The sequence below is a fragment of the Vanacampus margaritifer genome, chromosome 3, assembly GCF_051991255.1.
Source record: "Vanacampus margaritifer isolate UIUO_Vmar chromosome 3, RoL_Vmar_1.0, whole genome shotgun sequence".
Taxonomy (NCBI): Eukaryota; Metazoa; Chordata; class Actinopteri; order Syngnathiformes; family Syngnathidae; genus Vanacampus; species Vanacampus margaritifer.
The window spans coordinates 2,804,641-2,827,387 of NC_135434.1; the positions used below are offsets into that span (position 1 = coordinate 2,804,641).

Below are 22,747 nucleotides of genomic sequence, written 5' to 3' on the forward strand. Positions count from 1 at the left end.
GTCACGAGCAGGCTGACTCACGCGTAAGCCTCGAAATCTCCGTTGTTGATGGCCTCGATCAGCTGCTCGGTGATCTTGATGATTTCCTGTTTGCGGGCTGAAAAGTGAAGGGAGCATCGTTAAAAAAAAATAAAAATAAAAAAAAAGAAAGAAAAGAAAAATAGATGCTGGGATTGTCCTGCTTGCTCTTCTAGGGTTGAAATGATTACGTGAAGTAATCTCGCACGATTTCAACAATGAAACTTTTAAAAGCTAATATCAACCGATTAATAATAATCTAAAAGACTGGTATGCATTGCAGTTAGTTTTCAAACTTCAAAAGTCGATTCCCACGGTGAACGTACCGCGTTGTTTCCGAGGAGTAAACCGGAAGAGGATGCACTGGTGGCGGAGTCGACCCAAAAACAGGCCACTTGCTCATCGTCATGACAACAAACACACACGCAGTTATTTCCTCATGTCAACACCTCAAAGCGCTCCGTCCCAAACAACCGAGCGATGCATCAACCCCCGAAGAAGAACCCGATGCAATTCTGCCCACAATGCCGTCCTGGCCAAGCGCAACCAGTGACATGCCTGCACGCCAAAACCTCAGTCCGTACTTACTCTGGGAGGAGGAGGATGAGGAGGAGGGGCTGGAAGGGGGGTGAGAGGGAGGCGGGGAAGTGGCTTGCGCCGGCCTGGCAACCGGAACCGGAGCCGGGACGGCGTCGGGTTCGGGAGCGGGAGCCGGCGCTGGGGCCGGTTGCGCCCTGCGAACGCTGCTCACCAGGTCTGTTAGCCGGGACACTGGGCAAGACGCCATGAGGAGGGACATACAGTATGCAATTGCAAAAGTCTACACACCCCTGTTCAAGTTACAGTCAGTACATTTACATGCATTCTAAGTCAAATTGTAGGAAACAAACAGTTGTAATATAAAAATGTTTCAATATTAAACATCTTGGGAAGGAGCAGTAATTTATCGCCATGTTATAATTCATCTGCATGCAAATGTACTGACTGTGCTCTCGCCCACTTACTCTGCATGGGGACAACGGGTGTGTGTGTGGGCGGGGGAGCCGAGGGTTTGGCGGCAGGGGCGGACCAAGGCTTGGGTTGGGGGGGCGGCGATGCGGGCGGGCCTTCTGCGTCCGAAGTGAGACCTGAGCCCCCGCGCACGGAGCCCAGCAGCTCGGCGAACTTTGCGGCGGCTGGGTGGAGGAAGGACGCAAATCAATGCAAACGTGCCGCAACGCTGGCCTATTCCACAAACGGCCTTGAGGGGGAGCCGCCGAGTTAGGACCGAACTCTGCGTGGGTGTGAGGAGGAGGAGGATTAGAACGCGGATGAGAAGAAATGCCCTCTTTTTTTAACCTTGGAAATACCATTATGATGGATATATGTTTACCTAATAATAAACATGGGAGGCAGTTAAAGGGATTTGAGGGCTGCTCTTGTGTCAAGGCTGCGCTGGCGGACTCACAAAGCGCACACGCGAAAAATACACAGGGAAAAAGATGACAAGACGCACAAGTAGTGGAAAACGGATTGGGTGGGAATACTGCGGAATTAAATGTCAACATGTTGACGTGTAAAATTAGTACAATATGTAGGTACCGCCCCACCCCTCCCCCCAAAAAAACAAATAATAAAAAAATAAAATAAAATTGTAATGTGTTTTTCCCTTAGGAAAATTGCACTTTATATTATTTTAGCCCATTTGTAATGTTTTCATTGATAGTTAGCATTAACTCTTTGACTGCCAAAAACGTTAAATAACGTTTAGTAAAATCATACGGAGGAGTCCCAAAGACGTTAAAAGACGTTTATTTCAAAACAGAGGTGAAACTAACCATTTTCTATTGTTGATTACTCAAAAACGGAATAAGGTAGAAACAAACTTTTTTTTCTGATGAAAGATGAGAGTCCAATCTTTCATTTGGTAGTATGTGTGTTTCCATAGTCCAAACACATAATTTTCTATGGACCTTGAAAGATCAGTCAAAATGCTTAAAATCGGCTGGCACTGGGGACAACCTGTTTCTGAAAACGTCTGGCAGTCAAAGAGGGTAGGTGGCTGTTTTAAATATTTATTTTGTTTGACAAACATCAATTGGAAGTGGCTAAATGCTTGAAGCCTCCTTAAAAAAAAAAAAAAATTAAAAAAAAAGAATTGTTCACTATCTGACAAACTTGCTTGTTGTGAAGTGAGTTGAGCCGAGTCCACTGATACCAGACGGCACTTGTGCCTCATCTGTTCACAATCTCACAATCTTCAAGCACAGTTAAAATGAGCCTACTATAGGCCCAGAACAAAAAGTCTTGGGTTAAGAAGTGTGGGAAAAGTCCAATATTTCAGAACCAATAAGAGTTTGCTGACACAAAAAGGAAGAGACAAAGACTCAAAATGTCCAGCATTGAGCCCAGGGATTAAAACAAGACATTTTTCATCCAGACGTCAGCTATGCCACGACGCTAAAACAGACTTACATGTGTTTTCCGGCCTAGGAATAACCAGAGCGGCTCCGAAATCCAGCGTACGTGTTGGATTACAAAGCAGCTGTCCTGCCCTTACTGACTTGACAAGATCCGACCAACACCGCCCGCTACTACTGTTCCCGCGATCCACTCACTCGAGAGCACCTGGGTGTGGAGTGCGGTCCTGTATCGGGAGCGCAGTCCTGCGCCTTTTTGAAAGTGGATGCCAGACGAGCGGCAAAATCTCTGGGCGGCTTTTTTGACACCTCCCTGGCTGCCGCTTTCCTGCCACTGAGGCTAAATTAAGAACACACACACACACACACACACACACACACACACACACACACACACACACACACACACACACACACACACACCCTCTGACCCTTAAACCCCCCTCCTCCCAAGGTGCTCTGGGGAGTGAACCAAGTTGGTAGCTAGGGTAGGGGGTTCTTAAAAAAAATAAAAAAAAGTTAAAAGTACCCAGTTTGTATCTCTTGACAACAAATTTTTAAAACATTTTAATCACCTTACGCCCTAAAATTTTAATAATCTTTTTTTTATTCATTCACTGCCATTGACGGCTACAAACGTCCAAAATTCATTTGAACTATTTCTATTAGTTCAACATGTTTAGAACAGAGATAAAATTTGTGATTAATCGTGAGTTAACTAGTGAAGTCATGTGATTAATTACAATTAAAACATTTTAATCACCTTACGCACTAAATTTTTAATAATCTTTTTTTCGTTTTTCATTCACTGCCATTGACGGCTACAAACGTCAAAAATTCATTCAAACTATTTCTATTAGTTCAACATGTTTTTCCACTTTTGTTAACAAGAGTATGAAAACCTAGAATTTTTTATTGTACATTTAGAACAGAGATAAAAATTTGTGATTAATCGTGAGTTAACTAGTGAAGTCATGTGATTAATTACAATTAAAACATTTTAATCACCTTACGCCCTAAAATTTTAATAATCTTTTTTTATTTTATTTTTTATTCATTCACTGCCATTCACGGCTATAAACGTCCAAAATTCATTTGAACTATTTCTATTAGTTCAACATGTTTAGAACAGAGATAAAATTTGTGATTAATCGTGAGTTAACTAGTGAAGTCATGTGATTAATTACAATTAAAACATTTTAATCACCTTACGCACTAAATTTTTAATAATCTTTTTTTCGTTTTTCATTCACTGCCATTGACGGCTACAAACGTCAAAAATTCATTCGAACTATTTCTATTAGTTCAACATGTTTTTCCACTTTTGTTAACAAGAGTATGAAAACCTAGAATTTTTTATTGTACATTTAGAACAGAGATAAAAATTTGTGATTAATCGTGAGTTAACTAGTGAAGTCATGTGATTAATTACAATTAAAACATTTTAATCACCTTACTCCCTAAAATTTTAATAATCTTTTTTTATTTTATTTTTTATTCATTCACTGCCATTCACGGCTATAAACGTCCAAAATTCATTTGAACTATTTCTATTAGTTCAACATGTTTAGAACAGAGATAAAATTTGTGATTAATCGTGAGTTAACTAGTGAAGTCATGTGATTAATTACAATTAAAACATTTTAATCACCTTACGCACTAAATTTTTAATAATCTTTTTTTCGTTTTTCATTCACTGCCATTGACGGCTACAAACGTCAAAAATTCATTCGAACTATTTCTATTAGTTCAACATGTTTTTCCACTTTTGTTAACAAGAGTATGAAAACCTAGAATTTTTTATTGTACATTTAGAACAGAGATAAAAATTTGTGATTAATCGTGAGTTAACTAGTGAAGTCATGTGATTAATTACAATTAAAACATTTTAATCACCTTACTCCCTAAAATTTTAATAATCTTTTTTTATTTTATTTTTTATTCATTCACTGCCATTCACGGCTATAAACGTCCAAAATTCATTTGAACTATTTCTATTAGTTCAACATGTTTAGAACAGAGATAAAATTTGTGATTAATCGTGAGTTAACTAGTAAAATCATGTGATTAATTACAATTAAAACATTTTAATCACCTTACACACTAAATTTTTAATAATCTTTTTTTTTTTATATATATATATATATATATATACATTCACTGCCATTGACGGCTACAAACGTCAAAAATTCATTTGAACTATTTCTATTAGTTCAACATGTTTTTCCACTTTTGTTAACAAGAGTAAGAAAACCTATATTTTTTATTGTACATTTAGAACAGAGATAAAATTTGTGATTAATCATGAGTTAACTATTGAAGTCATGCGATTAATTACGATTAAACATTTTAATCGCCCGTCACCCCTAATTTTTAATAATCTTTTTTAAAATGAATTTATGGCAGTGAATGAGTTAAAGTCACATTATCTCCAAACTGCAACGTGTTATGGCTGAGTAAAGTAATAGCACACCTGCCTCAAATGAGATAAACATTTTGTTCTTTATTTTTTCCCGAATAATTGACAACAGGCAACGCTATTTGTTATTGAGTGAGAAAAGTACTAACCCGTTCATCCTGAAAAAGATCATTTCCCAGCCAAAAAGTGTTTGTGCTGCGAAAAGTTATAGCACACCTGTGTCCGATGAAACAAACATTTTGCTCTTGATGTAGTTTGAGAGAAACCACAACAGTCAACGCTAATAATTGTCAAAACAAATTTCCGGTGAGAAAAGTAGTCTGAGGTCTTTAGCGCTGAAAGTCACACATTTCCAATCTGCATAGTGTTTGGACTGGGGGAAGCAATAACACACCTGTTCTAAATGTGACAAACATTTTGTTCTGCGTTTGAATCTGTTGAAAACAGGAAATGCCATCACGCATTGTGAAATCTCCCCAAGACTGTGGAGCAATCCAAACATCACCCCTTGGTAGGATTCTACCAGAAGGATGTTAAGAAGGATTAACACTCCTTGTGATGATGCTGAGGAGACGAAACGCGGCAGGATGGCTTTGGCCAAGGTTGCTAGGGAATTGGTGACAAAGCTGCAAAGCCTTGAAAAGGAAGTAGGATGAAGGAGGAGGAGGAGGAGGAGGAAGAAGAAGCGCACATTCTGTTCTGCACGCTTGGCGCCCAAATCATACATCTGTGACCTCGTTTAGACGCAGTGTAGTCAGCTCAGATGCGGCGGAGGTGCGTGCCGGTTGAGAAAAACAATAACCGCACGTGCATGCGCTGCAAATGCAGTGCTTACGTTTGTCTACTTTGGGAGAGGAAATCCAGCTAATTGGGCAGCCGGGGATCGCTTCTGGAAAGTCTCTGTCCATTAACCAACACAGTGCACTCTGTATAGCTCCGCCTTTTTGGTACCGAACCACTGTGATAGTAGCACAATAGAAGGGCCCCAAAAGTGGTACGGCACAAAATATTTGTGTTGGTAATCGAAATGGTGATGAGTCATCGAGATTTACTGCATTTGTTTTCAATTAAATTTAGTGGTCATAATTGCTTCTGTAAACAATCTCGCTTTTGCACACCAGTGTTGGGCAGTAACTAGTTACTAGTAACGCATTACTGTAACTTAGTCACTTTTTCCAATAACTAATACTCAAACGCAATACTTTTTAACAGCTACAATATGGTGCGCGAGTCGGTTGATTTTGCGACACTCGTGAGAATAAGCGGTTCAGAATCAAATAACGAATAGATGGCTCATGTGTACTGTACTACTTCCTGTTTACAATCAGGGATGTGATTTGACCAAAGTGAAATTATCTGAAAATTTAGCCGGGGGTCTGGGGGCCGCTGGCACCCAGCTAGGTCCAGGGCTTTTCTGTGTTTTTAAGTACTTTCAATGCACTCACATGACAAAGAAATAGACAAAACAACAGCATAAATTTTCAATGTATATTGAACTATCCCATATAAAATGGCAGTTTTAGTCAACTCAAAATCAGTCACATTCAAAAACATTGGACTGCCTTTGCTTTTAAAAACTATCACTGAGAATATCATCATATCTAACTAATGTGATTACTAAGTTAACACATAAATAATGTTGAGGGGTTCAAATTTCATGAACAAATAATTGTATCATGACCAAATGAAAAGTAACTCATATTAGAGCATACCACAAATGTCTTTGTTATAGCAGAAGATGTTATCTGTCGGAGTCATGTGCATACACAATGAACTACTACTAAAAAAAAAAAATAAATAAAAAATCTAATTTTTTTTTTTTTGGGGGGGGGAGATAAAAAAAAGCGGAATTCCGCGAATTAGCGGAAAAATCACATCCCTGTTACAATGGTTTGCCGCTACAGTACAAACGAAGAAGACGCATTGTGGGCAGGCATCGGATTTGGCAGTCATGGAGAGTCAAGGCAAGTGCAAGACGAGCTTTTTCACATGGAAACACACTCAATATTTTACTTTAGTTGAGCATAAAGGAGCAGTGTATGTTTTTTTTTTTTAAGTAACTACTTTTCTGTTTAAGTAATCATCAGAGTAATTGAGTTACTTTTAAAATGAAGTAACCAGTAAATGTAACTAGTTACTATTTTTTAGTAACCAGCACAACACTGTTGCACACATGCACATATTGTGTAGCACAGTACCTCCGAGCACCACTAGGAGTCAGTTGGACTCCATTTGTGGCACCTGTCAAGCCTGTTAAGGTGGCCATTAGACCATTAGAGTGCTTAAGTCAACAAATCCAATGGCTAACTTGCCCCTGGGTAAACAATTCAAATTCATTCGCTTACCGTCTGTGTTGTTGCCTGCACTTGTCGTATATTTGCATTGCCACTCGGTTTTACATGCGTTTTGTTTATTTAGCTCTCCTACAGGGACAAAACATTAAGAACAGCGCGCGTGTGTGTGTGTGTTTGTAGGTCGCGCGTGTTCAAGTGGGAGTGTGTGCGGCCTCACCTTTCACATCTTCATCCTCCACGGTGGTGTTGCTGCTGTCCGACGATTCCTGGAGATCATACGCGCAAACACATCAATAAATACACAGCAATTTTGGATGGAACAATTCACATGCGGGACATGAATACGCATACACGCACACACGCGGTGTAATGGCAAGCGGGGGCGGGTAGGGTCATCCTACAGCGCTGTTGACTTTCCACCTTAATTAACACACGACTAAGCTTGCCACGCAGAGCTTTGTCACTTTTCAAATTGTCACCAGGGAAGAAGTCAGCGTTGGAGAAATATGAGAACTCAGTCTGTTCATTCTTCTTTTGTGTGTGCGCGCAAGGAAAACTAATACAGCTGCACAAATTGAAAAGCAGGAGTCACTGACACCCAACCATATTGACTTAATCACACACGCACACACACACACAAATGAGTAAAGCACAGTCCACAGATGAATGCAGGATGGAAAGAAAGGAACAGAGAGGAAACCGAAGAAAACAAACAAGACAAAGTGTGGTCAGGAATCTGGCTGGGGGAGGGGGCGGAGGCGTGGGGGGTTTCATGTGGGGTGTACCTTAGTGCCGTCCACTGGGTTATGGATGACTGTGGTCTGAGGCTCCTGGAGGGGCGAGAGAGGCAAGGAGGAAGGTGAGGGAGGGAGTGGGGGAGATAGAAGAAAATGGAAGATGTGAGAAAAATGAAAAAAAAAAAAGTGTGGAGTAAATAAACAAGGAAACCAGGAAGTAGAAGAGAGAAAATGATGTTAGTGGAGGAGAAGAATCTGTCAGTGATCGGCGGAAAACTGCACGCACACACTCACACGCTCAAATTAACCAATTTTAGGGTAAAAAAAAAAAAGGCAAAATGAATGCAACAAATATTACAGGACTTTCCAGAAAGGATCTTGATTGACCTCCCACAACAATGATAGTCTCATGTCATACTGACTCACCAGCACAACACGCTACATGCATGTGCAGGTATGCGCACGCTCATATGGCAAGAGGCGTAATACAATCATACAATCATCAGAGCGGATCGCTATGTTTAGTCTGCAGGAATCTGGGATAGGTCACATGACTGCTGACATCATCAGCAAGGAAGCTAACTCTCAGCTGTTACTGTTTACAGACCAAGCCTGGCTCTTGACCTGCATATATGAACAGAGAAATACATTTATACCGCAAGTAACTTGAGCATGCTGCTCGTTCCCAGCCTGGAATCCGCTTTTCCGTAACATGGGTAAAAAAAAAAGTGCCCTGGAATCTGGAAATGAGATTTGAGCCAAATGTATGAGCCCTGAAATACAGTGAAAATATCCACTTCAAATTAAAATGGCTGACTTCCTGTTTGGTTTCAGTTTCACTTTTTAATCCATCCATTTATGATAGACATGTCAACACAATCGAGAAAAATAGTGTTGGGGCTATTTTTATTTCCAAACGTTTCCAGGTTCCTTGAACACCTTTTTTCGACAACAACAACAAAAAGTGATTGACCCCAACCTTTGCGCACATAACACGATGTAGCCCAAAAAATCTCGGATACCTGCTTCCTCGTTTGGGAGTGAAGCCCCTGGTTGGCGTTCACCAAAGTATGAGCCCTAGAATTTGTGCAAATGGGCCAGTTCAAAGCAAAATGGCCGCCTACCTTTTCAATTTCCTTCATTGGTCCCTGAGACTTGTTGGTGTGTCGTGTTACGATACGACGCATACAGACAATTTCGTGTCAATCTGTCTAACTGGTGTCATGGTGCTAATTTTTGCTCACTTTTCCAAAGTGCATAGTGTGCTTCATACTTGTGTTCAATTGCTATGAAAATAAACAAAGTCAAATTACTTTCTTGTATTTTAATAGAATTGGATTTGATTGATTGATTACAGTCGTTTAGTGTTAAAGTTTCACACAATGTAAGTGCGGCATTTTGGGTTGCCGTGTTGGGGACCCGTAAAATGCAAACATTTTTCAACAGGGCGACATCTCTAACAACTCACAAATCCACCCCTGCCGCGTTCGTGCTTGCGCATTTGTGAGTGTGTGTGGTAAACAACTACACCTGCTGAGTGTGGGGCCAGACAAATAATATAACGCACAAACAGTGGGACAAAGGGCGGAAAAACAACACGCACACACTATGTCGAGAGAGCGGGCGAGAGAGGCGGCGGCGGCGGGGTGGGCACAGACACACACACGCACACAAAGGCGTCGGGGGTCTGAAAGGAGGTGCGGGAGGGAGGTGTTGGTTAGGAGGTTAAATACCAGAGCAGGTGACGGGATGTTTCCTTTGGGGCTGGTGACTATGCTGTTTTTGCTGTTTGTTTGAGGCTGTGCAAGGAGAACAGAGGGAGGAGATACAACACCAAGAGTTAACAAGGAAAGTGTGTGCGTAAGCATGTGTGCGTGTGTGCGCGCCCGTGTGTGCGAGACTTTCACGTGCTCCGCTAACCTCGCTGGAAGCATAACTTTGCATCTCAAGATTTAATAGCAATCATCACAAAAAAAAAAGATGTAGAGGGTTTTTGTTCTTACCCCAAAAATATTCTAGAATATTATATTATATATTTAAAGCACATACAATAATGAAAAATAGTATGTAGATAATACCAAAAAAATAGTTAAACTCAATGGATGTTGTGCTGTTCCTTATGGTGTGCATGCCTTGGCCACCTGGGGGCAGTATAATACAGACATAAGGATACATACGTACATGTAAGCCAGTCAAAATGAATAATGTGACCGTATGTTGGAAAACATACATCAAGCATAAGCTTTCCTCTTAGCTATATAAAAAGAGAAGCTACAAAATGTAAACCTAACCGTAAAAAAAAAACAAATGAAATAGCTAAGCCCAAGCCAGGACACGTTACAGACAACATAGACTTAGAGCAATACTCTGCATGTTGTAAAGTAGCTATTAAGCTGTCTGCTACATGCTATTAAAGTTAGCATCTGCTCGCTGTTGCCATGTGACATCGCTGTCGTTTTCTTCCGATTTTGCCCACTTCACACGCACGCGCACAATGATGCATCTTAAATATTCCTCCATCAAACGCAGCTTTGAAGCCTTGGAAAGCCGTGGCCCGGTCACATGATCACAATCACATCAGCATATGAACGCTTTAAAAAAAGATGATGCCTTCTTGTAAAAGAGGAGCATTGTTAAAAACAAAGGGTAGGAAAACTGTGTGTGTGTGTGTGTGTGTGTAAGGAAAGGAAACAACGAAGCATAGACGAGAGGCCCTCAGGGACATAATTCAGGATTGCCGCCTACGCACATAACAGAGTAATAAAATATATATTTCAGTATATTAAATGAGAGCATCTTATTCTGCGAGTATATCATATGACTGCACTTCAGTATGATGTGTGAGAGGATAGCCTAAGCAATCTAAGTAACTAAAGTGCAATGTGTGCGTTTTACGGCAGTGTGTGAGCACCTTTCACGTTCCCTGATGGCCCCTCGTCCATTTATATCACAACACGCACACAGACAAAAAAAGGAGACGGACACAACACATACAACCAAACATGTACGTTTAAATAACAGTCGTCACGCTTAAGTGGTCACGGAGGAAATATGAACGATTTTAATGGCGTTAGATGTTGAGGTGGGAGCGGCAAGCAAAGCATCGGCAGATGAACGGAGGGAAAAGATGGTAAGAATTAAAGCAGCATGTCGTGGCAAAAGACAAGCAAGCTGGCATCAAATCACCTTCACTCTCACTGAAGTCACGTTTATACATTTAGATCCCCTTTTTTGGGGCCTCAACAAGCTTGAAAACAGCAAAAATTGATTCATTTAAACGGTTTGCAACACGACCCCTGAGTAGCGCCGCCTGGAAAGTTAGTTAAAAAGTCATCCATCAATAACAGTTTCACCACTCGACAAGAAAATGGTTGAACGGAACACACAAGAAAGTCTCAGCGAGCTTGTGCTCAAAATTGAAAAGTCAATCGGTCATTTTGTTTTTGAGGCGTCCATTTTGGGCATATTCCAGAGCTTGCATTTTAAATGGACAAGCCCATGACACCAGTTTTGCCAACCAACATGAAATTGGGTGCGCATGTTTATCTCAAGACATTGAAGAGGAAGTCGACCATTTTGGTTTACGCCGTCCATTTTGGTCATATCAGTGTTTGTTTGTAGCTTTCATTTCATGTTTTTTTTTAATTTATTTACATAATGCAATCAGCGTATACTCCGGTTTTATATTCCTGTTTGTATGCTGTGAGGGAGGACAGTTTAACATTTGTCATCTCATCAGTTTATTTGATCTTTTTTGTATGACTTGTGAAGGAGACTTGATTTCCGCTACAAAAGCAAAGAAGAGGGGAGGAAAAATGCAGCATAAATAGCATGCTCACCATATACTGCACGGTCGAGCTGGACTTGCGTTTCTGTCCTCGGCCCAAACGATGGATGGAATGATGGATGGATGGATGGATTTTTTTTGACCGATGGATGGATGGCAGTGAGAAAAAAGCAGGGGAGGGAAGGAAATATAAAGTAAACCATGAGATGGCGGCAAGAACAAAAGAGAGCACTTCTCAACCCAAAAGAAAGGAGACAATGGTGCTGAATGACGCTTGAGCCGCCTCCGAAGAAAAAACATGTTGGACGTGTCAATACAAAATGGAAGCCAAAGTGTTGAAGTCATGAAGAGGCGGAGTCAGGAAAAAGCAAATTTGGGAAGTTCCATGAAACATTCATGCCGGAAGTTTGGAAGAACGAGGGAAGAAAAGAAAAGAAAAAGGATGGGAGCATGAAAAGGAGCCTGTTGCTAGGCGACCATTGCATCTATTTTTGGTGTCTGAGTTTCCAGGGTCCAGACTGGCAGCTATTCCTGGAAGCCTGGTCGCATTCGACACGCACACACACACACACACACGTGGAGGTCTTTGGGGGTTTGGGGGTTCAAGAGAAGATGGGGTGAGCAGGAAGAGGATGAAGACGAGGAAGTTGACAGATGGCCACGCCACGTTTTAATAATGCTAATGGGGGCGCTGACATCAACGCACACGTTCACACACACACGCACACACACACAGTCACACAAGGCATGTGATGTAATCCCCAGCATATTTGTCATTCATGAATTTAACTTTTTCGCATTACATTTATGTGTAACCCCTCCCCAGCTCTTTGCCCTTTAGAAGGTGACATTTTAATAAAAGTAATCCCCCACATATTCTTATTCACATGCATATGCCCCCCCCCAAATACACACACAACTCCACAACAGTATTTGGGGGGAGGGGGTTGTACTCTCTTAAACACCCTAAAATACCGCCCCAATAGCCCTGTGTAATTCGGAAAGTAGTACAGTAGCTCTTTGACTGCCAGACGTTTTGAGAAAAGGGATGCCGTGGGTGCCAGCCGATTTAAGCATTTTTGACTGATCTTTCAAGGTCCATAGAAAATTATGTGTTTGGACTATGGAAACACACATACTACCAAATGAAAGATTGGACTCTCATCTTTCATCAGAACAAAAAGTTTGTTTCTACCTTATTCCGTTTTTCAGTAATCAACAATAGAAAATGGTTAGTTTCACCTCTGTTTTGAAAAAACGTCTTTTAACGTCTTTGGCACTCCTCCATAGGATTTTACTAAACGTTATTTAACGTTTTTGGCAGTCAAAGAGTTAATATAGTAGTAGTATCCAGGAAGTATCTTGAAATGAAACATTATTGGCGACATGGCTTTGTCCCAGTGCCTGTCAAATAGCGGGGGATTACTATAAAAGGACAAAACAACACGAGAGGAAGGAGTCGAAAGCAGCAAAAGGAGAGAAAAAAAGTCCAATCGAGTGGAGACCCCTTACCTTCACGTCAGCCTTCTTGTTCAGCAAAGTCTTGGCTGCTGCAAGGACAAACAACGCAGAGGCTTTGAGCAAACAGGCCAACGCCATCAAAACAGTGGCGACTCCCAACAGACAGCATGCAACGACTTTGTAGCACAGAGTAGCCCGTGCACAAATTTGGTAGCAAAAAAGACGAGTTTGTCTTTGAAGGACCCCTGGAAAATGTATAGAATGACCCTAAAATAGCCACTCTTGGCAGACTTCCTGTGTCTTTTTGGACTTTTTGGAGGGTCTACTCATGGTCGGTATGTCGACCAAATTTCAAGTTGCCAAGTGTAAATGGCTTATGGGGCTGAATTTTCCAAATCATTCAAGGGCCCCAGAAACGACCCAAATAAGGCTAAAACTGTCACATCAAAACAAAATGGCAGACTTCCTGCGTCTTTTCAGACATGGGTTCATGAGACTTTTTTTGTGGGTCTATGTTTTCAAATTTCATGTTGCCACAATGCCAAGCGGAACTTGCTTCGGGGGTTGAATTTTTTAACAACATTCTGGTTGGGAAACTTCATTTTTGTCCAGAACCCTGGAAATGGAGAAAATGAGCATAAAACGCCCGCTGCAGACCAAGATGGCAGGCAGCCTGTGTTCTTGGGGCCTTTTTGTGGGTCTACTCATGACATACGTGCCTAGCAGATTTCATGCTGTTGAGTGATAACTAAAATGATCTCTTAAACTCTCTCGCTGGTCGTCATTTTTCAATGAGCTCATTTCCTGTGTCCTTTTCACTTTTTCTTTTTTTGAAGGTTCTGAGTGCATTTTCAAGTCCAATCAAACATGTTACAGAAAAACCTGCTATTTGTAATACTCTATTTCTCTCTCTCTCTTTGCCTCTTACATACATGAATTTACAACCTAGAAGCTATTCAAATCTTTCTTTAAAAGAAAAAAGAAGTGGCTTCAATTCTGCATGACGTTCCCATCTATGAGTAGAAAGAGGGAAACAGACAGAGACAGATTCTACCATCCCATTCAAATGAAGTTCAAAAAGTCAGTTTTTCATTTTCCCCAAAAAGTTATCTTATGAATTATTACAAACCTACTACTATTATTACTACCTATTACTTCCCGTTCTCATTTTCGGACAGAAATGTGATTTCTTAGTGTTTTTACATACTGTACAGTGCCTTGTGATTGGGTGACCCAATTATGAAAGATGAAGTCCGGCCAATTTTTAGCTTTGACTTATGAGGTAGAGCAGAGGTGGATAATTGGATCATCTGCCATCTAGTGGAAGAGCATGTCATTGTTCTACCTGTCAATATACACTCTAAAAAGAGAATTGTTGATACATCTCCGGCAATTTTGCAACGATAGATGAACGACGACGAGACATCATTTGTAGTAAATAAAACCATTTTCAGACCAATGAAATGAAATTTGATCAATTATCACGCCGCAGCGTTTGGTAATCACTGCCTTAACCTGAGAGGAAAGAAGAATATTAAGAGTGTCGTCTTGTAGTCCAACGCTGGAGGACACAAGCTGGAGGGAAAAAAAACTAAAATAAAAAAAGGCAGCCCAGGTGGGAGCTGGGGGGGATTTCTCCTTACCTTTGCACAAATTACACATGAAGCAAGAAAAAAAAGACAGGAGGAAGAGATTAAAACAAAAAAATCTCATCAGTTCAGCATACGCACCACTAGAGGCGAGGGTGGGCGTGGATCAGGGGGGATCCACATGTGTATAAAAGCGCAGGGGTGACGGGGGGGGGGGGGAATCTTTTCTAGGCCACACGTCTGAGTCGACGCCGATTCTATTTGCGAGTGTGAATATGCAAGACGGTGGCTCCCGGTGAGCCTGATAGGGGGAGGCAGCCCGCTATAAATGTTTGATTGGAGCTCAAAGAGGAGAGGTGGGGGGGGGGGGGGTGGGGGGGTTGCTGGCTGTGTAGAGGGTCCCGACGGGGATTCGTTTAAACAAGGACACAGTCACCACTTTGGTGCGCTGGACTGTCATATGCAAGCATCTTGTTTACACTGGTGGCCCCTTTTTGACTCAAAAACAGATACGTCGACGTAGGAGACGACGTCGGAGCATTTAGACAAAAGTTAACGGCTGTTTTGTAAAACTAATAGGAAAAGGAAGTCAAGACGTACAATGTAGTGTACAAAGTAGTGTAGTGTATCATTTATTTGTCACCTGAGTAAGAACCAGCCCAGCCTCGCATCTTCAACAGTGCTGACATGCACCACAAATCCCCTTACACCCCCCCCCCCCCACCCCCACCACCAACATCATCATGCCCCCACCACCCCACTCCATGCAGCATTCACCCCACAGCTCCCAGGAAGCTCCATCCTTAAAACCAGCATCCTTTTGTAAGCCGGAGGAAGGCGAGAGAGAGAGAGAAAAGAGAGAAGGAATAATGATGGAAGGGGAGAAGAGAGGAAGGTGAGAAATTGATGTTGGTGATAGAATATAAATTAGAAAAGGATGGAGGGAGGAGAAAATAGAGGACAGGAAGAGGAGGCGCTCTGCATGGGTGCAAGCCATGCTGTGAGGCAAGTGTGATGATGATGATGATGATGATGATAATGAAGGTGAGGGTTTTAGCACACATGAAGTCAAGTGATGACACGTAGCTTGGCCTTCCATCCAAAGCAGTTTAGTGCGGTACACATGAAATCGCATTTTCGTTGTCTGAAACTTTAAGAGCCAAGTGGCTGAGTTGGGCTAAAATATATCAATTCAACCTGATTAGCATGAATTTCGCGTTATTTCAACACAAATCTATTGGTGAAAATGTACTACTAAAAAAAGATTCACCCGATCAACACGAAATTGGGTAAACATTTCGCATGCCAGGAATCGAACAAGAAGTCAGACTTTTTGGTTTGAAGGTGCCATTTTGGGTCAATTCCAGAGTTTATATTCTGGCGCACTCGTCTATGTCACCTAATGTGGCCGGAGCTTGGCATCCAATGATCATGTTTTGTATGCATCATTAATTTTTTTTAAATGCAGAGTAAGATAAATATAAATAAATGTATTTAAGACAGAAATGTTTAATAAAATAATGTGTACATAAAATTACATTAGAGTATACTGTATATATACTTTCAAATACATAACAATAAAATTACATTTCAATAAAATAAATGCATATAGAATATATAAAAATAAAATAATTAGACAATGAAAAAACAGTAAAAATTTAAAAAAAATATATGAAAGTATTTTTAAAAATCAAATTCTAAATACATTTGTTTAAGTAAAAACAAAATAAGAATTTTAATTAAATAATATATAAATTAAATGATAATCAAATAACATATTTTTTTAAATGATATAAAGTAAAAGTCTGATGGCTCGGAATTTTGACTTGAAACGTCTTCATATGTTAATAAAGGTATGCCATTATTTTGTATGGATGTATAAAAATTGTAAACGCGATGGAAGGCCTGCCAAAGATGCAAATGCAGAGATCGACATGGTCAGCCAACATGCTCTGAGCTCCCATGCTGAGATAGAGCGGGGGAAAGACAAAAGAGTTCAAGGGGACGGGGGGCAAGGAGGCGGCATGCCCACGGGTCGTGCCGCCGTGCGCTACCTTGTTCCACCAGCCCCGCGGCGGTACCCGCGGTGGTACCCGCGGTGACCGAGACCGGAACCACAGAGGCCGGAGCGGTGGTCTGCCTGCTGCCCACTGTCCACACCCGACCACGAACGCACACAGGTGGGAAAGAGAAAATTACGTGGCGAGGGAGGAAATGAACGTGACAGGAAGTGGGAGGGCAAAGAGAGTTGAACGTCCAATCACAAAGCGGGCGACAACGTTTGAGTGACACGCAAGACAACAACATCTGTCAGGTCAAAACTGTCAGAGAGAGAGAGAGAGAGAGAGAGACATTTCTGACATGTTACGGATCAAACCAGTAACATAATCTAGTACTTTACATTTTTCGCACTGTCAATTTGAAATAAATCAATAAAGGGATGGGATTGTGATTGATTTATTAACAGAATAGTTGCAGCTCTAACATATGCTGGCTATTGATATAATACGACAATTTCATTATTTCATATTTAGCATCTTCATTTTTTTTTAAATTAAGACAGAAGATATTATTTCTGTGTAGTCAGTTTTTTTTGCATGTAAATAAATAAGTCATGGCATCCGCGTGGAAATGATCTTATTGAATCTAAAAGCAATAAAATAAGCTCGCTCTGTGACGCCAGGAGACTTGCCAATATATTAGGCACGCTTAATAGAAACATGGAAGGAAGTGGAATTTGTGTCTCAAAATTGAGGTTTGTGTGAAGCGTGACTCATAAAAGAACATGAGCTCAGGGAAGCCGTTGCATAAATGTGTCATTTTTTCCAGAAAGAATGTTTCAAGGAGACATTTTATGGAAAAGTGACATTTTAATGGCTTGTATGAAAATAGTTCTCGAAACTTTTGAGTCCGGGGGAGAATATTTTTTTCAAGGACCCTCTCATAATTCTACACCAATAAAACCTAACTAACAGGTGTTTTGTGCACTAAAAAATGCCTTAGTGGCTAAAAGCCATAAGGTGATGTTAACAGATTCCTATTTTTAGAGGAAAAATCAAAGCTTTAATGTTATGAAAAAAGTCATCTTTCCATCTTTTGCCCACCTAGTGGCAAGACCCTAGCGTCGCCATGTCGTCATGGTAGCAAAACCGCACTCGCCATTGGCCGGGGTGAACGATCAGACATTATTACGACAGCTTCCAACTGTTTTGTGGAATAAAAATGTCACCATTAAATGCATTGTTCATTCTCTCTCTGAATCTGAGGAGCCACCTGACAATTATGATGTAGAGACACTTCCTGAGGAAGGCAAAGAGAAATGTGGTCAAGAGGGAAGAAGAAGAAGTAGAAGACAGGCAGAGAGGCAGAAGTAGCACACAAACAACCCAAACCCGTACAACTACTGGGTCTTATTTTGGGAATACTTGGCTGTTATAAACCATGGCAGTTGACCATAATCCTCATTTTACAAAAAAAAAAAAAAACAATGTTATAACTCCATTTTGTCTTCTATCACAGATACAGTATCTCACAGTTTTCTTATATTCGCTATGAGGTGTCATATTAAACTTCCTATAATCAGTATGAGAAAGTGTGACAGCAATAACGACAAATTTAACACAGATGTATTTACCCCATTCACACCAGAGACCCTGTCGTAAAAAAATACTAATTGGGCCCAATTTGGACATTTTCATTGAAGGGTCAACTCACTTTTGTTTCCAGTGGTTTGGACTTAATTGGCTTTTTGTTTAGTTATTTTGTCTGGACATTAAATTGACAGCTGTACAGTGACTACAGTGGAACCTTCAGTGTAACACAATCTATCAAAAGTCAGACCTTCAAAATAAAAGCTCGCAATTTACTGACACATAGCGACTTGTTCAGATCACATCAAGAGTCTTAAATAAAAATAAAAAATTCTGTATGGAAAAAAAGTTGTTCTCTATAGAATGCCTGTTTTGTTAATAAGTGTTTGGAACGGATTCATTGGGTTTATATTATTTCCTAAGGGAAATACTGAATTGGTTCTCGTATGGTTTGGTTTTCGTCACACTTTCTGGGACAGATGAATCACAAAAAGTTATACTGCAATTCAAATTGAAGTGGCATTTCTTCAGTATTTGTCCCATTAAATTTCTTGTGAGATTCTGTATATCCACACAAATATGAGACAGAAGTCAGAGCCATTCAAGCAAGCTGCGAAAATGAAAATGAAGGTTACCGGAGGAAAAAAATCCCAGTCAATGTGATATTCATTCACAATTTCACAGCGATAAAAGCGTATCAATAACGACATTTTTTTCCCCATCTGTGTGGGAAAGAGTCACCGGAAACTGTTTGGCACAAACATATCAGCTCACATGAAAAAAAAACACACAGCACACGTGCGTGAATGGATTTGGTTTGCCGAGGAGCATGCCGACATTTTGCCATTTTGTCCGTTCTGAGTGACAATATTGAGGCAAGCGGTGGGATTGTCCTCCAAAATGGTGGCATGATCCTCTCAAAGCCAAAGTGTAATCTGCTCTTTCTTAGTACAAGTCGAGCTCATGCGCAGCTCTGCAAGTGGTGACTCGCTCGCGCCAGGACGAGACTTACCAGAGAAATTCCGAGAGACCAGCATGGTGGTGAGGATGGCTCCCTGGATAGGAAAACAACATTTTAATAAAAAAAAAAAAGCTTGAGGGAGAGCTGCATTTATACTTGATAAATGATAATTGTTAAAAACTGATATGAATAAAAATAAAATATATAAAAATTGAAATAAAAAAATTGTTTAAAAACTGTAAAAAAAAAAAAAAAAAAAAAAGGTGACAAACAAATATAACAAAATAAAATGTTTTTTTTTTTTTTAATAAATTAATTGAACTCAAACTCAAAATGACAAGATGCACCAACTCGCTCAGTTGACTTTTGTTTGTGGCATGGTGCGAAGAGGAATAATTAAGTGTGCACCGAACCTTGAGTTTCCTCCTGGCGTTAAACTTCTTCAGGCACTCCACCGTCTCCTGTCTGTGCATCATGGAAGCCACCGTGGAGCGTTGCTATAGAACAAGTGCACAAAATTACAACCAGGCAAGGGTTGATTTACAGCATACTTCAAGATGATGCGCTGTATGTGACACTTACGCAGACCCACGGGTGCTTGAGGGCCTCCTGGGCGGTGATCCTCTTGGCCGGGTTGATGGTCAGCATCTGATTGATCAGGTTTTTGGCCTCCGGGGTTACTGTATCCCACTCTGGAGAAGGGAACTAAAAGGCCACAGAAATCATGTCACTATAGAATGTGATCAAAATAAACAATGTGAATCATTTTACATCCTTTTTTTTTTTTTTCACAGAGGAAGTGATCTCATGTCAAGTACTGTGTCTGGATTCAGGTTAGAAGTCTGTACATAATACTACTCAAGTAGTTGGCACGCAGTAAAAAAAAAAAAAAAAAAAGAAAAGAAAAAAAAAGAAGTGGCCCGAGGGGAGGCTTCCACCCCCTAAAATATGAATGAGAGCGCCGAGTTACGTAAACGGCGGCCAAAAAAAGAAACGGCGGCACAGCTGGGAAGTGAGAAGGGAGAGGAAGCCAGACCGGAGGAAGTGAGTGGAAACATGAGAACATCAAAGTGGAGGAAACGGAGGAGAGAAAATTTGGGAAAAGACAACAAGCTTGAGCGAGGGATGACATTTCATTGAGCTTCCTACCAACCCACCTATTAAATTACCTACAATATTTACCCATCCACCCGATTTCCAACCTACCAACCCACTTACTTTCCTACATACATACAACCTCCCTACTTACCCATCTATACATCCACTTTCAAAGCTACCTATCGGCATACTTATTTACTTGGAGTGTGTCAAAAAAAAAAAAAAATTCTCATAAGAATCGCGATTCTCATTTAGCACGATTCAGAGTCGATTTTAAATGCCCCAACATCGATTTTATTTAAATCATTTTATACTGTCTTGCCCTTGTTTGTGTGTGCCTTTATTGGGAGCGCTGTTCATGTTGTACACAATTTGGTCACTTAGGGGCAGTGTGGTGTTTTTTTACAGCGTAGGAAGAGCATTAGCCGGTGAGCAATGTTAAGATGCTTCTCCGTATACATTCCTGAAGCGTTCTGTATGTTCTTTTCAGTGACAAAATTGCCACAAATAACGCGCATAGCATTAGCGAGTCAGACTGGAGTAGATCATGACGATTCTTTGCACATCTATAAATTGAAGCAGGAATCGATTCTGAATCAAAGATTGATTGTGAATCGAATCGCAGACCCAAAAATCGGAATCGAATCAAATCATGAGACAGTCAAAGATTCCCACACCTATTATTTACCCACCTACCTATAGGATCTACCTACCAACCTCGATCTTTGCCTACTATAACCTACGACAGGAGGCAAGAGAAGAAGGAGAGGAGATAAAAGCAAAAGCTAGAGAGATAAGATGAGGAAACATTAAGGAAGCAAGGAGAGAGGAAATGAGAAAATGAACGGCCAAGGAAGTAAGAGAAGAAGAAGCATTTGAGAGAGCAGACGAGGTTGGGCTCTCACGTCGTAGGCCCCGGCCTTGATCTGCTGGTACAGCTTGTGTTGGTCTTCATCCCAGAAAGGAGGGTAACCCACCAGCAGGATGTACAGAATCACTCCTGGCACGCAAGCACACAAATACACGCTAGCTTGTAAGTGAAAAGATGTTGTGTCTTGTATGTAAAGCAGAGTGCGTTATTAATGTTAGCTCACCACAGGCCCAGATGTCCACAGGTTTGCCATATGCCTCCTTCCTCAGGACCTCAGGGGATAGGTACCCTGGTGTGCCAGCAAAGCCTACAGAGAAAAACATAAAGGAAATAGTTGCAGAAACGACATTTACAGTTTTTTGTCATGTTAAACTTATCACCCATTCAAAGCATGCAACATTCCATACACTTAACTGCACCTAAAAGGATGCCTTGCAGCAACAACAAAAAGTACGTTGTTTTTCAGATTAGTCAATACTGTTAAAATCTGTCCACCGGATGGCGCTATTATTCCCACATTCAAAGCATGCAGCAGCATTTCACACCGTTTGTGTCCCCACAGGGGTGCATTGCAACTGAAATGATAAGCAAGTGACGCTATTAATGTGAGCAAAGTTGAGTTTATATCTGTCCACCAGATGGCACCGTTTTTTCTCTATTCAAAGCATGTAGCAACATTTTTGCTTTTTGTCAATGGTGCCTTGCCTCTTAAAATGTGTCGCTATTGATGTTAGCCAATGGTGTTTTTATATTTGTCTAGTAGTTAGCGCTATTTATTTTCCAATCAAAGCATTCAGCAATATTTTGCACACAATACAATCACGGGTGTTTTGCTGCCTAAATAAAAATGGTGTCATTATTGATGTTAGACAATGGTGTGTTTATATTTGTACATCAGATTGCACAATTTCTTCACCAATCAAAGCATGCAGCAACATTTAACCCCATTTACTGTCTCCTACATGGGTGCATTGCTACTTAAAGTCCGTTTTACTATTGATGTTGGACGATGGTGTGTTTAAAGGTGTCCACCAGATGGTGCTGTTTTCGCTCCATTCAAAGCATGCAGCAACAATTCATATTGTTTATACTGTCCCATAAGTGTGCCTCACTACTGAAATGATGAAGTGTCATTATTGCTCCTGTGTAATGTGTTTATGTGTCTTAGGCATCGTTTCCATTTTGTCGACCTACCGAACCAAGCCTGCTGGTCCCCCTGCACCTCGATGGCCAGGCCAAAGTCGGCCAGCTTCACCGCCGCGTTCTTGCATTTGCTGGCCAGGAGCAGGTTCTCTGGCTGCAGGGTTTGCACATGAAGACATCAGACACAAAGCACAAAGATGGATGCTATTTAAAGACATGACACATTTCACTTCGTCCCCCCCCACCTTCCCTACGCCTTCAGCCTGACGCGGTGTGCCGTTGCTGTATAGGTTCAATCTCGGTGGCCCAGATAATGTAGCGCGTCTCATTATTCCCTGTCAGAAGAGACTCTAATAATGGGCCTCTATCCCCACTTGGCC

At 41.0% G+C, this 22,747-nt stretch overlaps 1 protein-coding gene across 24 annotated transcripts in view; it reads right to left on the reverse strand.

The window, feature by feature from the left end:
- The window catches only part of camk2b1 (calcium/calmodulin-dependent protein kinase (CaM kinase) II beta 1), a 38,161-nt gene that overhangs the window by 4,207 nt on the left and 11,207 nt on the right, over nucleotides 1–22,747 (reverse strand). Inside the window, exons 7-19 of one of the 24 annotated variants that reach the window (XM_077560644.1) lie at nucleotides 22,419–22,521; nucleotides 21,448–21,531; nucleotides 21,259–21,353; nucleotides 19,838–19,960; nucleotides 19,669–19,752; nucleotides 19,307–19,349; nucleotides 16,759–16,854; nucleotides 13,167–13,204; nucleotides 11,707–11,739; nucleotides 9,601–9,666; nucleotides 7,916–7,960; nucleotides 7,348–7,396; nucleotides 22–97 (exon numbers count right to left, since the gene is read on the reverse strand). In XM_077560644.1, coding sequence (XP_077416770.1) covers nucleotides 22–97; nucleotides 7,348–7,396; nucleotides 7,916–7,960; nucleotides 9,601–9,666; nucleotides 11,707–11,739; nucleotides 13,167–13,204; nucleotides 16,759–16,854; nucleotides 19,307–19,349; nucleotides 19,669–19,752; nucleotides 19,838–19,960; nucleotides 21,259–21,353; nucleotides 21,448–21,531; nucleotides 22,419–22,521 — 935 coding nt within the window. The remainder of the gene's footprint in view (nucleotides 1–21; nucleotides 98–7,347; nucleotides 7,397–7,915; nucleotides 7,961–9,600; nucleotides 9,667–11,706; nucleotides 11,740–13,166; nucleotides 13,205–16,758; nucleotides 16,855–19,306; nucleotides 19,350–19,668; nucleotides 19,753–19,837; nucleotides 19,961–21,258; nucleotides 21,354–21,447; nucleotides 21,532–22,418; nucleotides 22,522–22,747) is intronic. The other 23 variants (XM_077560620.1, XM_077560622.1, XM_077560619.1 and 20 more) reach the window with 23 other exon arrangements.